General features: G+C 42.4%; 1 protein-coding gene across 6 annotated transcripts in view; it reads right to left on the bottom strand.

The window, feature by feature from the left end:
• Window positions 1–302: 302 nt before the first annotated feature.
• Dgkh (diacylglycerol kinase eta) overlaps window positions 303–16,606 on the bottom strand; it is a 170,176-nt gene continuing 153,872 nt past the window's right edge. For 5 of the 6 annotated variants that reach the window (XM_029469092.2, XM_029469095.2, XM_021181823.3 and 2 more), the window contains 6 exons: window positions 16,181–16,286; window positions 13,188–13,280; window positions 10,439–10,558; window positions 9,655–9,763; window positions 8,105–8,235; window positions 303–2,580 (listed from right to left, as the gene is read on the bottom strand). In XM_029469092.2, coding sequence (XP_029324952.1) covers window positions 2,494–2,580; window positions 8,105–8,235; window positions 9,655–9,763; window positions 10,439–10,558; window positions 13,188–13,280; window positions 16,181–16,286 — 646 coding nt within the window. In that variant the 3' untranslated portion in view covers window positions 303–2,493. The remainder of the gene's footprint in view (window positions 2,581–8,104; window positions 8,236–9,654; window positions 9,764–10,438; window positions 10,559–13,187; window positions 13,281–16,180; window positions 16,287–16,606) is intronic. The other variant, XM_029469093.2, reaches the window with a different exon arrangement.

Genomic DNA, 16,606 nt, shown 5'->3' on the forward strand with positions numbered 1-16,606 from the left:
GCAAACACATAAGTGGATGCTCACAGTCAGCTATTGGATGGATCACAGGGCCCCCAATGGAGAAGCTAGAGAAAATACCCAAGGAGCTAAAGGGATCTGCAACCCTATAGGTGGAGCAACATTATGAACTAACCAGTACCCCGGAGCTCTTGACTCTAGCTGCATATGTATCAAAAGATGGCCTAGTCGGCCATCAGTGGAAAGAGGCCCATTGGACTTGCAAACTTTATATGCCCCAGTACAGGGAAACGCCAGGGCCAAAAAGTGGGAGTGGGTGGGTAGGGGGGTGGGGGGTGGGGGAAAGGGTAGGGGGGACTTTTGGGATAGCATTGGAAATGTAAATGAGGAAAATACCTAATTAAAAAAAATAGAAAAAAAAAAAGATTACCAAACAAAAAAACAGCCCATCACTGAGCACCTCTAGGGCAGCAGCCATTAGACTGTCTTTTCTATTGACAGTAATATATTTGGGGTGAAGATGAAAACTCAATAATGTGTTAATACACTCTTTATAGACTGGAGTCCTCTCCCCACCCCCACTCCTTTCTCTTGAACAATGATCTGGGGGGAGCTCTGGGTTGATCTTGTTTCACAGGAAAAGTTGGCAAGGTACCCACCAGGTGGTATATTACACGGGCTTCACAGGTGTGAAGCTTAACATTGAAACTACTAAGCGATTGGTTTATTTTCAGCTCAAAAGTCTTGATAGGAATTATCTTTGGAAAGTGTCCATTGTGCACAACTTGGGTAAAATGTGAGACATACTTACATGGTCAGGAACGCATTGGGTTTGCCTGTTGATCCCTTTGGTTTTTGCTCTGCTAGGGGTGGAGCCAAGCCCCTTGCCTGTCCTAAGCAAACACTTTGCCACTGAACTTCATTTATTTTTAAGGTATTTCAATTTGGGGATTTTTTCCCTAGTAAATACCCAAGTAAAAATGAAACACTAAGCATTGGGCAAATGATTGTCTAGAAAGTAGCAGGGATACTGTATGCCCAGACAATGCATGTCAGTAAGTATATGCACACAGGTAAGGAAGCATGACACATATGTGCACATGTGTGGGTATGTTTATCTACTGAGCACCTGGCAGGCTACACTATCAAAACCGCCTTCACTGGGTCAGCAGCCCTGCTTGCTTCTCTTATATACACAAGTTTCAAATATTACAGTTGATTTTTGGCATATAATGACCAGAAAACAGAGATTTCTTTTCTTTTCTTTTTTTCCTTACTTTTTTGACTTGTATACCTTTGGCTTTCAAATACTTGATGATTCTATTGAGCGACACTGACACACAATGGTTTAGAAAAAGGGAAATAATATCTACTGGATAGACTATCAAAATGTGAGATAGTAATACAAAAAGCCCTTAAGAAACAAAATGAAATTCCTTCTATTGGTGAGTTCCTGTCAGTAATCACCTCAGCTAGTCCCCAGAACTCAGGCTGGGAATCTCAGCCAAGACCTTGAAAAATTCCTGGATGTCAAGTCTTACAAGTGCAAGCAGAAACTCAAAATGATTATTAAACTGATATGAAAAAAAATGGGAACAAAATGTGGGAATTTGGGTTTGGAAAGCTGGAATAAGTTTCATAGGTGACAGAACATGTAAGCTTATGAAAACACCCAATAATTCTCCTTATGTGCACACCTGTAGTTTGAGACAGGCAAAGAATTTGGTTTGCATAAGATGTATATCATTTGTTGATCATGGCACAGACAAACATTCCCAGACTCTTAGGTACGGAATATTTACTCCAAAGTGCCCTTAACCAACCAAAAAGTGCTTGGGCAGTTGGGTGGTAATAAATTAAATTTCATCATAATAAACATTAAAGCTATTGAAATATTACAATAATATATATGACATGCAAGAAAAAGAAAGACAACTCAGGCAAGGAGCATCGTGCATCAGATTTGCATCAGTCATAGTGAGTTACGGGTTGGTTTCACCGTATTTTTTGACCAGTGGATCCTGGGAACTTAGGGTGAAAAACTTAAAAGTACAACTCCTATCTTTATCTCCTAACCAGTGACTTCTAGAGAGGAGCCAATGCCTTCACTGGGAAGCCTGCGAAGTTCCAGCTGCATACTGTTAACACAGTTGCAGGCACACATAGGAACCGCCTGTGGGCCCAGATCTAAAGACCCTCCCTGGACGATGGGCAAGCAAGTCCACTTTTCAGACAAGGCAATCATGTCTAATCCTTCTTCTACTACTGTGAGCATTTTTTTTTTTTTAGCATGTCAGGTTTGCACAATGAGAACATGGCTTTGTGGAATGGTCTTTTTCTTTTTGGCACAAAAATTATTTTCTAATACCTCAAATCAAAACTTTCACCCACAGCAAAATATCAGTCGAGAGAGGTGCTTCAGAGGCGCTTATCTGTGCAGTAAATCACAACAACAGGCAGCGGCTTCCGAGGACTCTGTATTGAGTGGTGAGTGAGGACTTCTCTTCCCAGAAATAGCACCAGTGTGACCACCCCTCAGACCAAGTTGGGAGGGTTCCGTTCAAGCTCTTTAATTCCCTGGAGAATTCGCTTCATATGACCCACTTTCGGAATCCCCAGGTCCTGAAAAAGTAAGAGAAAAAAAATTAATTAAAAAAAGAAACATAGAAAAACAAAAGTAATAGAAAAGAAGAGAGGGAGGAAAAAAAAAGAAAATTTTACCAATAAGCATTTCAACTAGTAATTCACATAATTAGCATATAATTAGCATATACTCCATTTTATTAACAGTTCATATTGATCGGCTCTGGAAGTGACAGGTAGAAAACTACGTTAAGATACCAGGCCCCATGCAAACTCTTCTTAAATGTGATATTTTCCCAAATTATGTACAGCGAGGGAAAGTGTTCAAGAATCAAAACTAATATGGTTTCTTCCCCCCCCCCCTCTCTCTCTCTCCCTCTCTCTCTCTCTCTCTCCCTCTCTCTCTCTAAAATAAAAAATACTGGCTCTTTTGTGATCTGAGGCAAATGATGGAGGACAACCGGAATTTTAAGGCACAGGTTTTTATCATGTACACGCACACATGCACACACACACACATTTTTCTTTTCTCTCTCTCTCTCTCTCTTTCTTTCTTTTCCTTTTGTAGACAAGGTTCTGCTACCTTGTCCAGCCTACTCTTGGACTTAGTGATCCTCCTGCCTCAGCTTCCCAACCTTTGGAATTCTGTGCTACCACACCCAGGTCTTAAGCTTTGTTTCTATCTAGTGCTGTATTAAACTTAAGCTTGAGGCCTGCTAGCCATGGTGGTACATGCCTGAAGTTCCAGGATTTACTAGTCAGGGGTTGGCGGATACCAATTTCCAGGTCATCTTTGGCTACATAGCAAGTTTGGGACCAGCCTGGGCTACATGAGACACAGGATTTGGAGAAAGAAAAGTGAGGTTTCACAGGGGAAGATACCAGTGTCCACCACCTGTAATTTAAATTGTAAATTTATTTGTATTTGCATCATGAGTCCAGATTTGATGAGAATATCTTATTTATTAGTGTGTGTGTGCGTGTGTGTCTGTGTGAACGTGAATGAGTCTGGGCATGCACATGCCACAGTGACCAGGTGGAGTCCAGAGGCCAGTTTTTGGGAGTCGGTTTTCTCCGCCCACTTTCTGAGGCTCACTCTCTCTTGTTGCTTAAATTATGTTGCAGAACATCCTAGGCTAGCTGGTCTCAGCCCCCAGTGCTTCCAAGTGATTCTCTTACTTTAATTCTCTCGGATCTTGCTAGACACTCCCCCAAGAAGTTAACTATGGGATTACGAAAGGGAAATGTCCTAAGAAAGTTCACACAATTCGACAGTGTAGGGGCTGGATTTATTTTTAAGTCATAAATGAAACAGACCAAACTGATTTGAATTACACACTTGGACACAGCATACACACTCTCTCTTATTCTTTAGAGCAGTAATAATAACCATTCTAAATCCTTCAAGAAAACCATTTTTCTATAGCCAGCACAATTCAAGCTTGAGGTAATTCTAGGATAACATTTTTTATCAAACTTAACTGACCCAAAAACCCAAATGTTCTCAAATGCTACCTGGATGAACAAAATTAGTCCTTAGGCTATTTCACATTTCTTGGGTATGTGATAAATACCAAACTTGAGGGCAAGCCCAAATTTTTATCTGTTGCATAAATTTACAATATAAATGAGTGTTTTAATGGGACTGGAGAGTTGGCTCAGTGACTAAAGTTGGCTTGCCACTTTGCAAAAGACACAAGTTCAGTTCCCAGCACCCATGTCAAGTGGCTTACATCTTCTTGTCACTGCAGCTCCAGGTACCCTATGACTTCTGCTGGCCCCCTGGGCACCTGGACATATAGCATACACTTACAAAGACATACACTTAAATGGAATATCTTTTTTGGCAAAAAGAATGCTACATTTCAGAGTTCCCATTTGAACAGCAGACTTATTCTTTAGACGTTGCAATAGTACTCTGCTTATAAAATATAATAACTATCTTATTTTAGGCCATACAAACACTTCTTTCTCCAGAACACAAACTTTACTTTGATATTTTCCTCAGAATTACTGCTTCGGTACCATGAGAGGAACATTTTCTAGAGGATATCACAGTTATCCCGGCTTGGTAGCTACAGTCTCTTTACTGTGACCAGATTCAGTATCTTCTCGGCTTCTAGTTGTTAGGTTATGATAGAAGTTTTGCTTTGACATTTGATAGAGCTCTCAGTTCATCAGGTATCATACACTGGTACTTCTGATGTGTTTGTGTGTGGAGATGTATGTGTGTTGACCGATATGTGCTTTTTGTTCATGCATGTAGAGGTCAAAGATCAACACAGAGCTTCCTTTTAAGTTGCCTTCCATCTTATTTTTGAGATGGGGCTCTCTCTGAGCCTGGGGATCATTGATTTCTCTAGACTCTTGCCAAGTCTCCATCTCTCCAGACCTGACAGTAGTTATCATATACCTTATTACTGACTTTTTGTTTCTCTGGATGAACAGACATAATTTTGCCAAAGATTCCTTTGAAGATATTGAGTTATCCTTCTAGCCACCCATATACAACTTTCTGAGTGTGTCTGGGGGAGGGGAACCCCCACTATGCCTTTACCATCTTATCTTCTCCAGCATCCCTACTGGGTTCCAGCACGGGGAAAAAAATCACTGCCTGCCTCTTCTTCTGCTAAAGCATGTTAGAAATGTTTCTCATAGGCAAGTTAGGCTGTCAGGTTGTTATCTTCAGTTGTTTGGTAATCTCCCATGTTAAAGAAGGGATGCTTGGGCTGAGCTGAGGGAAGGAGTTAACTGGGTGTGGGATAGTGAGACATAAGCCATGAGCACACATTCTCATGGTCAGAAACAGTGTTTTTAAGCCAGGAGACCAAAGTGGCTGGGCCATGGGGCCAGTAAGAGGCCATGGACAAGAGGGTGAGTAAATAGGCAGGGCCTTTGGGTCTGTCTCTTCAGAGATGGACGCCACTGTTCTCATAAGAACAAGAAGCTTTCTGGAAGGCCTAAAGCAGAAAAGTCATATACTTGTTTGAAGATGGCAACCCATCACAGGGGTGGGTTCTAGACTGGAGAGTCAGAGGGACAACGAGATGATCTTCCACGGAAAGGTGGGATGTGGGGTGCAGTGTGATGGAAGATCCTGGGAAGAACCCGAGAGCAACGATGGAGCGGAATCTACAACTTAAAAATTTGGCTAGAATGGCGAGATGGATCAGGAAGGGGAAGAAGCTAAATATGATTCTGGGTTTATCCACTTCCAGCACCCGAGGGGCTGGGGGCAGGGTTCAGCGAAATGCAGAGCTGGTGAGGAGACGAAGCAGGAGAGAGGCAGAAGGTGAGAGTCCCTCTGGGATACAGTAAGATCTACGCCCTTTGCGATGCCCAAGGATCAGCGGCCGGTTGGTAACAGAACCCTACAGTTCACTCATGAGGTCAAGGTGAGAGAAGATTGTTAATCCCTGTCATATTCATAAACAGGAGTTGAAGCAGCCAGCGGGTGTGTGGAGGAAGACTCGGCAGGAGGTAATCCTTCCCCAGCACGCAGGAGCTAGTCTATGGCTCTGCCTCTTCTGAAGCTCGCACACGGGAAAGAGGGAAGCTGCTCGCCAGCTTTGTGGTTTTGTGTTCCAGGAGGCTCCTTCTGTTCAAAATGGCCTCTTGCCATCACCCATACCCTATTTCAGAACCAAAAGTGTTAAATGTCAATACAGATTTCTAAAGTGGCAAGGGAGAGAATATAACTGGGATGAAAAACACGAAGAGAGCAAAACCAAGCCATGAAAAGCGAATGAGGAGGTTCAGTAAAGTCGTCCTCAGCCTTCTCCTTCCTTCTTATGCTCGCTCTCTCCTCCCACAGGTCACTAACTAATGTGGTGTCTTGTGTGTATGCAGACAAATGTTAATTTGAAAAGTATTTACTACATTCAATATATGTGTATGCATATTTATACATGTGCTGAGTATACATCTGTATATATATTCATGAACATGAACATGTATGCATCTATGTGTACTTTAAGACACATAAGTTCAGAACATGTATGATGTGAGCGTCCAGAAAGATGACACTGAGAGAATCTAGCATACTCCATTGACCAGCAACTGGTTCTTCAATAAATAGTGCAACCTGCCAAGGTCACCAGAAGTCACACAAACACTAGCTATAATAAGCCACCACAGCTCTGGGCGAGCATCATGTGTGTGCACATGGGTATGCGTTCATTTCAAGCTTTGAAGTCAATCTCTGATTTATGAGCTCTCACACTGTGTATCCTGAGCTGCATCAGTTAAGACTAACAGAATAAGCTGTCTATTATTTTATTATTATCAGAGCTAACAATGTTCAGATAGGGGCAGTATTCTTCTTTTGATCTGCTAAAACACTGTACAACTCTGCAATAAAGATATGAATTTTACACTATCCATCACTAGGGCCAAGATCTCCACTAAACTACGCAAATGAAAGCACAAGAGTTACAAATCGCTGAAAGGTCCTAACTCTATGCATGCTAGAACACCATCTAGGGTGGAAAGGGATCGTGACGCAGTATTACTTAGCGGAGCTGTAAAGCGGCAGCACGCTGTGAGAATATATCGAAAACTCCCACCCACCACACATGGTTTTCTGCATGTGTGTGCATGTAGAAGCCAGAAGCTGATGTGTGTCTTCCTCCAGCACCGTAAGTTTTGAGGCAGGGTCTCTCATTCAGTTTAGAGATCATTGGCTAGATCCTGTCTCTGCTCACCCCCAGTTCTGAGGTTTAAGACGCATTAAGATGCCTTGTTGCTGTTGTTGTTTGCATGTGTGCTGTGACTGACCTCATGTTCCCAGGCTTGTACAGCAGGGCTTTAGCGACCGATCCATCTCTCTAGCTCCTATCATTCTCGTTAAATCCTGGGCAGAATAACCCAGCTTACGCTATTCTAATCTGTACACAAAGGCTAACGTGGAATCGCTGCTCGCCACCAGTGAAGGTTTTCATGTTCTGGCCTATGACAGAGAAAGCAGCTAGGCATATTTTTAGCTCCATTTACTAAGAAAATGAAGTGTTTCCTTTTGAGACTAAAAGGACACCAACACTGTGCCATGAAGGAAGCTTTGATACACTGTCTAGTTATTTATATGCTCTTCAAAGTTCAGCTTAGAAACACAGTAACATCAGAGAACTCTAAATTATCACTTCTGTCTCGTCTATAATCTCATATTGTATTTTACATTAATTTTTAGTTAACTTTATATTCCATTCATTTTTAGTCTTTTCTAACAACAGTCACTGCCATTCGTGCGGCTGCGACACAATGAGGTGGTAGAAACTTGACCCACTTGAAAACGTGAGGACGGGAACAGCCATGCCAGTGGATACAGAGAGATGTCACAAGGTGCATGCTGTGCATCTGCTGTGAGAATTCTGACAGGAAAACACTGCAGACATCCTCACTGCAGAAGCACACAAGGACTACAAACAAATGTGAGGAATGAGCGCACAGTTGCATAACGCAAGCCAAGCCAAAAGCACATGACAGAGGACTCACACACAGGAGGAAAGATTCTGCATTGCAAGAAAAATGTCAAAAGCCAAAGAGAAGCGCAAAGAAAAAAAAATACCTTAAGGTCTCGTCTTTCCAGATGCAAAAGTTCAGCCCCTCTGACGTCATGACGGATGAAGATTTCTTTGTACTCTCCCAAATTGAGCAGATCCAGCCAAGCAGCAACTTCCTCTGTGCCCCAATTCTGAACTACCAAAGTTAAGAGCAAAACCCCCTTAATGTCTACATGCGCAATGCGTTACAGAGCAAAGGTCAGCCAGAAAACCGAGACAGACAGCAGGGGGCGCTAGCAAAGGGATGGTGAAAGCGGATGCTTCGACGGGGGCTCCTCGGCCCTCCCCATGCAGGTTACAGACTGCCAACGATAGATACAATTATGACTAATCAAAGATGGGTGCCACCTGCACCCTCGCCTCCCTCGCCATCAGCCATAGTCCAGCTTCTCATCAAAACCACACAATATGTGTCAGGGCATTAATTTTGTGTCACCAGGTGGTTTCATGATGCAAAAATCAGAATGAGCTCCGATGTCTTTCCTTAAGACCACAGGTGAATGTGTCTAGTTAGAAACAAACTACAAACTCTAGCCTTAGAATCTGCTCTGGGCTCCTTGGTCTTAACCAGTGATATGCTTAAAACCTTGCAGACGCTAAGTGTTGCCTCTACTGACTCTTACTGATAACTGCAACAATAAATGGCCACAGATCACTACATTGTCATTAAAAAAACGTTCAGGCTGCTGCCCAAGATTCGCTGGATGCTACTTTTCAGTATGGATAACTGTTCTTTCAAATCTTCCATGCAAAAACCTACTTTTTTCCCCCTTATGTTTGGTTTTTAAAGATGGCTCAATAACTATTCCTGTAGATGTAAGATTTTATATCACCGTTTATGAAAACCACAGAAGGATTTATAAAATTCCCCTAAGAATGTATGAAATTCTTCCAAGAATTTATAAAGTGATTTCATTACGAAAGGCAGATGTAGACATAGAACTCCCAGGGTACAGATAGCATAAAGCTAACCTCTAAGGGGTGGAGCTAGGGGAAGCAGCAGGGTACAGAAAACCTTGGATCTGCGGAGAATGTAAGTAGCACAGGCTTTGGTATTTATTACCAAAGGGTGGCACTGTGTCCTTAAAACAGGAAAAAGGGGGATCTGAAACTCCAGTGAAAACATAGATTTAGCAAGCTGGGAAAAGGAAAATGTCTATGCTCCCCTTATCAAAGCCATCTGGATTTTTTTTTTAAACTCTGAGAAGAAAACAAAGTTATTCACTGATGTCTGAAGCAGCTATTGAGAAGATAAAGGTTACTCTGAATGGACACATTGACTCAACTGGTCAGAACAGAGACAACTTAGTGCCTGCCTCCTCTCCTTCCATTTATAACCCCGAATTCTCACCACTACCTGGACATACTGAGTATGACATGGCTTGCCTGGTTCAATGTGCCATCTTAACCATTTTAAAGTATACAATTTGCTGATATTTAGTATATTTACAATGCTGGGAAGTGCTTACCCCTACCTAGTTTTAGAGTATTCCCCTGCCCTCACCAATAACTTTTTGTCAAGTTATCCCCGCCCCCGCACTGTGGGACCACCTACCAGGCTGCGAACTTGTTTTCTGTTTCTGAGCCTTTTCCTTTTTAAACTTTGGCACTATGCGAAAGACTGTGCTTTTGTTGTTTCTTTTGGTACAATCCAGAGGAGGCTCCTGCAAAATTCAAGCCAAACAAAAACAAAAACAAAAACAAAACGACGCTCTGTTAGCAAGTATAAACTAAGAATGCTGTCCTAATTGGGATTTGTTTTGCTGCGATGGACACCAAGACCAAACGTAACACAGAGAGGAAAGGATTTACGGTTCAGCTTACATTTCCATATTATCGTCCATCGCTGAGAAGTCAGGGCAGAAACCTGGAGGCAGGAGCTGATGCAGAGGCCACAGAGGGGAGCTGCCTAGTTAGTGGCCTGCTCCTCAGGGCTTAACTCAGCCTGCTTTCTTATAGAACCCAGACCACCAGCCCAGGGGTGGCCTCACCCACAAGGGGCTGAGCCTTTCCCCATCCATCACTAATAAGGAGAATGCCTTATAGGCTTCCCTATAGCCTAATGTAATAGGTACATTTTTAAACCGAGGTTCCCTCTTCCTAACCAATTCTAGCTGGTGTCTAGCTGACATAAAACTAGCCAGCACAAATGGGTCCTGAATACTGAACGCGTACTACTCCACTAAATGCCCAGGTTCACAAAAAGGCCCTTCCTCTCTCAACGACAAAACATTTCAAAGAAGCATTCGAACTTCACTTCCCTGACTTGTCTCATTTCAAAGGGAAGTCCAGACTCTGAGGTCTTACTGTCCACATTCGATAGGCTGGATGTGACGTACCTCGTCCTCACTGGGGCGGAGGATGTAATAAAGCCAGGGGATCTCTGTTAACTTCTGAAGCTCCATCTCCACAGAGTGTAAGGCACTGGACACCCGCTCTTCGTGAGGAGATTCCAAGTGCTAGTCGCCAGCAGGGGAGAGGGAAACAAATCGAGACTCAGTGACCAACTTCACACAACAACTAGGCCACCTAGAGCACCTTCCCTTCTGATAAACTGGCGGACTGTCCTAACTCCTAATCCCAGAGTCGATATATGTAACTGGAGGGACTGAATCATCTCCCCTCCAGAACTACTGAGCTTAGTGCTTCTTGGCCCTCATACCCATCCCCTCCCCCATCCTAACTGTGCTTGCAAGCACATATCTCTCAACTGTCATATTTGTCGAAATTCTTCTGACTTATAGATTTGTTCCATAAACAAATAAGTTTTAAACTAATCGTAATCAAATACCCATCATATAAAGAGTACATCACACAAATACACACACACACACACACACACACACACATCCTGGCAAATCAAAAGAAAAAGTTTAGGGAAAAATGAAAATGAGGAGTCAGCCAAAGGGATAGTAATTTGCCACTGGATGTGGCTGCTTTAAGGAGAATATAGTGGCCAATTGTTGACTGTAACATATTTGAGGGAGATACTACGATGCGCAGACTTGGAAGGCAGTCAATGAGATCTTAGCCGTGGCGTGGTTATTAGCTATACAACTTTAGGAAGGGTAACTGACTTCAGGCACCTTAGTTTCCTCTTAGCACAATGTAACTAGAGTATTTCTGAGAATTCTTTCAGCTACTCAACCCCTTTCTAGACTCTTTTAAAACCACACAGTACCGGCACTGATGTTCACAGAATTTAAGAAAATTCTGAGGTTATCATTATTGTCTGTTATAATAAGCATCTTTTTGTTGTAGATTCCTTGTAATATTGAAAGTATCTATTTCCCAGTAGTTAATAAAAATAAGATTTTCCCACCCTATTGTATGACAATTTACCACTTTCTTTTAATATAAGAATGTATATCTGACAAAATTGATTACATGGTATTTCACAATTGTTCTGGAAGTAAAATGACAAATAAACTTTGATGCTCTCAAATATAATAAATTATTATCGTATTATTGTTAAGACTTTGGGTAAAATTTACCGGGTCATATTTCAAACCAAACGTCTATGTTTGAAGATCACAGAGGAATAGATAATGGAAGGAGAAATTTCTTATGTTTTAATATAATATAATCACTAAATACAATACATCAGAGCACTTTGGGTGTAAAGGACAAAGTTATGCTTCTATTTCTTTCTTATCATAAATGACCTTAAAAGTCTTTCAAGTGACACGCAAACCGCACATCTCAATTTGAAAACTGGAACCTTAATCACAGCCCACAGGATTTCTGGGAGGCTTATCTTGTAAGAGCAATAATAGAAGATTCTGATTAACAATAATAGTACCAGCAATAGCCGGCGGGGCCTCCACCGATCCTACCAACAAGTAACCAATACTAGCTACTAGCTCTGTGTCACGGGAGTGGAGACGGCCACCCTGTGGTCCAGGAAGCTGTGTTTCAGTTCCCTGGGAGGTGGTGAAGAGAAATGGACCCCACAGAGCCTCTGGGTGTCTTAAGCAGAAAGGAGACTCCAGTGGCATATCCCGCTGGACCACAGAACCCAGCAGGACACCACGCTCCAGTTCCCAGCCCACCACTTCACAGACTACATCGGTAATAACTTACATAATTTACGTTGGTTTATATTTGCCCAAACAGATGAGACTTCTATAACAAGAAATGCTTTGGGATCATTCAAAGAGACACAAGGAAGGGAAAGACAGCTAATGTATTAGGCCTTCTACAAGCCTAATTCCAGGTGGTCACAAGATTCAATGTCAGAACACTTAAAAACAATTCAGGTGTTTTTACAGAAAGGGCTGTGTTTATGTTTCAGGCCTGTGGGCTTTAGCCAGATTCACACTTTCTTAACACTTGATTTCCAGGACCAAACTGAGTTAAAATACAGTCTTGAAATACAATGTTTATAGAGCAAATCTGGAAGACCATACCAATAATATTTCCAGTATTCACTGGGGGAATGAGACTGTGACTTCTCCTAAGTTTGTACAAGTGTGAGTAGCTGAGGAAAGGCTACTATACCTATATAGCTCACATCTCTCAAGGCCGAGAGAGGGTTAGTATGAGAAGATGGTGGCCTCAAGGATAGCTCTAGAGATTAGCATTGCTTTCCTGAAGGCAAAAGTCTGACCAAAAGGAAGGTCCAAGAATGGAGGTCGGAGGTTGGCTCAGTGCACACTCCCTAACGAAGCAAGGCAATCTTACTCCACCACATGGACGACTCTCAGTGTGAGCTTCAGGTGTCAACTTGACACAAACCCATTGTCACACGGGAAAAAGGAACCTCAGATGAGGAATTTCCCGTGGCATGTCTGTAGGGCATTTTCTTAATTGCTAACTAATGAAGGAGGGCCCAGCCCCTGGTGGGCAGTGCTGCACACAGGCGGCTGGCTCTGGACTGCTGCGCTTGAGCACAGAAGCAGGCGAGTTCCTCAGTGCTCTCTGTTCACTTCCTGCCTCTGGGACTCAGCTCTGACTTCCCTCAGTGATGGATGGATGACCTGGGCGTTGTAAGATGAAACAACCCCTTTCCTCTCTAATTTGCTTTTGGCCACACTGTATCACAGGCAAAGAAGCAAACTAGAACAGTCATCATTCATTTCTTCTTACCAAAGGGACCCTGCCAACTAGCAAAGCCTCTGTCTCATTATAGAGCGCCTTGACGTTGATGGCTATCTCGGTGGCAGTGTCTCTCGTAAGGCTCTAGAAGAGAATAACAAAGATAGACATTTCCACATTAAACGAAAACCCCCTCACCAATACGTTCTGTAAATTGTCCTCTCAGTGTAAGTGATTTTCAAAAGTACCGCCAAAATTCCATAACAGATTCAAGATTTTGTACACAGGTTTATTAATAAGGTTATCTCTGTTAATTAATAGATTACAGAATCAGAAGAATCAACTAAAATATATTTACTCGGGATCACATCTCCTATCTACAAGTACATATATGCTAGAACTAATAAATATATTGCTATAAAAGTTAAATCAAAGAAATTTATGTCTCAAAGGAAGATTATTATCCAATTACACAGGCGATCTTTGCATATCATGGGTTTGAACAGCGGAGGTTCAGTTATGCATATTTTTGTAGATTTTTGACAATTTGAAGAATCTTGAAGACGAACTGTATAGCTAAGAAATATCAGACAAGATTAAGAGAAAGTTAAACAGGTCATGAATAGTACAATACAGGCACAGATTAAACAATCAAAACGTGGGGGAGGGGAGACACTCATCAGTGAAGAGCACTTGCTGTTCTTACAGGACCTGAGTTCAGTTCCTAGCACAATGTCAGGTGGTTCACAACTGCTGAACTCCACCTCCATGGAATCTAAGGCCCTCTTCTGGCCTTCAGGGGTGGTACCTGCAGTCACCTGCCTATATCCCAATACAGACACATAAACACAGAGACACACATACAGAGTTAAAAACAGAATAAACCCCTTTGAAAAATGTACTCATGTACTCACAAAAATAGCGTCAATTTCAGTTGGGGAAAGTGTACACAAATGTACAGTGCCCTAGGAAATCACACTGCGGGGAAATGAAGAACGGACTTCACTACTGTAAGCATCTCCGTGGCTCTTGTGGGGATTCATGTATTGGTGGCCTCTGCTTAAAGTTCTAAGTGACATAACTAGTCTCTGCCTGAGCAGTTTCCCAGGTAGTTCTGTGCTGCCGTGCTTATATGTAATGTATAAGGTGTGTGTTATGGGGCTGGAGGCGGGTCTCAGTAGTTACAGGCACTGCCTGCCCATCCGGAGGATCCAGGTTCCATTTCAAACACCCACACAGCAGGCAGCTCACAATCACCTGTAACTGCAGTCCCAGGAGATCTGCTACCCTCTTCTGGCTTCCAAGGATACCACAAACATATGGTGTACAGACATACATTCAGGCACATACTACATACTAATACACTAAAATAAAACACATACATACACATAAAATATAAGTAAGTAAAAATCACACAAAAAGGTGTATGTTAGTGACTTTTTACCACTACTGGTCAATAGCAGACAATTAAGGTAGTGCAGCCATGGGAGAGTCAAAGGTTAGACACAGAGTTTTCTACTGGACAGAGAGGGGCTCACCCCTCCACGGTGCTTCAACTGCAGTTCTATCTATTTTCGCTCAATGCTTCCAAATACATTGATTTTTGAGCTTTAATCATGCACACACAGTAGATTTAATAGAACACTAGTTTGGGTAATTTCAATTGAATAATTAAAAGAATAAAATAAAGGTATCAGCTTTTTCTAGACTCCTGTTGCACAGTAGTTCACATTCTAAGAGTTATAATTATACCCACTCCACTTATCGACACATACATTAAAAACTACAGAAACATCAACAATTTAGCAAAAAGTAAAGTAGGGTATCAAAGCCAAACCAAGAACTGACTGAACATCTCCAACCAAGCTCATATGATCATTTCTAGGTTTGTCTTTTCTTTTAGAGTCAGGGGGAGAGGGTAAATCAAGAGGAAGAAGGAAGAAAGGGAGACAGATGAATAGTCTGGCCTGTGGAATGAGTCAGCAGGGAAGGTGCTTGCCACCCAGCCTGATGGCTCAGTTTAACCCCTAGAAACCACACAGTGGAAAGGGAGAATTCACTCTTGCAAACTGTCTTCTGATCTCCACATGTCCTCTGTGGCTACCTTCCATCCCCAAAAGGAAGGAAGGAAGGAAGGAAGGAAGGAAGGAAGGAAGGAAGGAAGGAAGGAAGGGAGGGAGGGAGGGAGGGAGGGAGGGAGGAAGGAAGGAAGGAAGGGAGAGAGGAAGAAAGAAAGAAAGAAAGAAAGAAAGAGAGAGAGAGAAAGAAAAGAAAAGAAAAGAAAAGAAGAGAAGAGAAAAGAAAAGAAAAGAAAAGAAAAGAAAGAAATAGGGGGTAAGAAAAGGAAGAAAGAAATTTAATAAAAGCAGTAGAAAGACTTGAAAGATGTCAAGGTGACAAATGATTGCAAGTAAAATAGAAAGAAATGCAGAAAAATTAAGAGTAGGGAGATTATAGATGGATGGATGGATAAATGGATGGCTAGATGAATGGATGGACAGATGGATGGCAGGAAAAGGTAAACAAAATCATGGCCTCAGATCTGCTATAAGCTTCTTGTAGAAACTCATGAAGAACCTGTGATCATTAGATTATCAATTTGACACAAACTAGAGTCTTCTGGGAAGAACAAACCTCAACTGAGAAAATGTCTCCATCAGACTGGCCGGCGGGCAAGTCTGTGGAGTATTTTCCTGATTGCTGTGGGCAGTGCCACCTTAGTGGCATGGTCCTGGGAGGTACACGGCCCCTGAAGGTGAGCCTGAAGAGCAAGGCAGAGCAACACTCCTTCCTGCCTTCTGCTCTGATTCCTGCCTGAGTTATAAGCTGACTTCATGATGGACTGTGATGGACACAAGTCAGCCAAATAAAAAAATGAAACTCGAAGGAAATCTTCCTTCCTCGAGTTGCTTTTGGTTACAGTGTTTGAATCATAGCAACAGAAAGACACTGCTGTCTTTCGCAGGGAGTGTCTCTCCAGTGTTCTACAGTAGCTGAAATGCCAAAAGAATCTGTGGAGTGAGAATTTACCATTCAATCCTCACCTCCGGGAAGCGTGGGTTGGCTTTGTTCAGGGCGTGTGAGCAGGCATTCACTGCATGTGCCAGCTCCTGCTCCAGGAGACAGTGAATCGTGGCTGCGTCACAAATCCTAAAAGGAAGAATGAGACAAAATAGACACTTTGGGGCATCACTGAAGACTAGCCTTCTGAAGAGTGTCCCCTGGCTTGCAGAGAGCATTACTGGAAAGTGTGACTTTCACGTCACCAAGACATCCACTTCTTTGTGGGTTTGCTCTGGTATTGCCGTTGAGCCCAGGACTTGAACATACAGCGCCGCTGCTCTATCAGTTGCACTCCAGAAACTGATCTGTCATTCTTTGAAACTTCAAATGCAACACACCAGGGCACGACTCACATATTCATCACCTCCATGCTAACTGTTTTATTATATACATTAGAACAGTTAATG

Source organism: Mus caroli, unplaced genomic scaffold (genome assembly GCF_978045245.1).
Source record: "Mus caroli unplaced genomic scaffold, Mus_caroli_1 scaffold_12, whole genome shotgun sequence".
Classification (NCBI taxonomy): domain Eukaryota; kingdom Metazoa; phylum Chordata; class Mammalia; order Rodentia; family Muridae; genus Mus; species Mus caroli.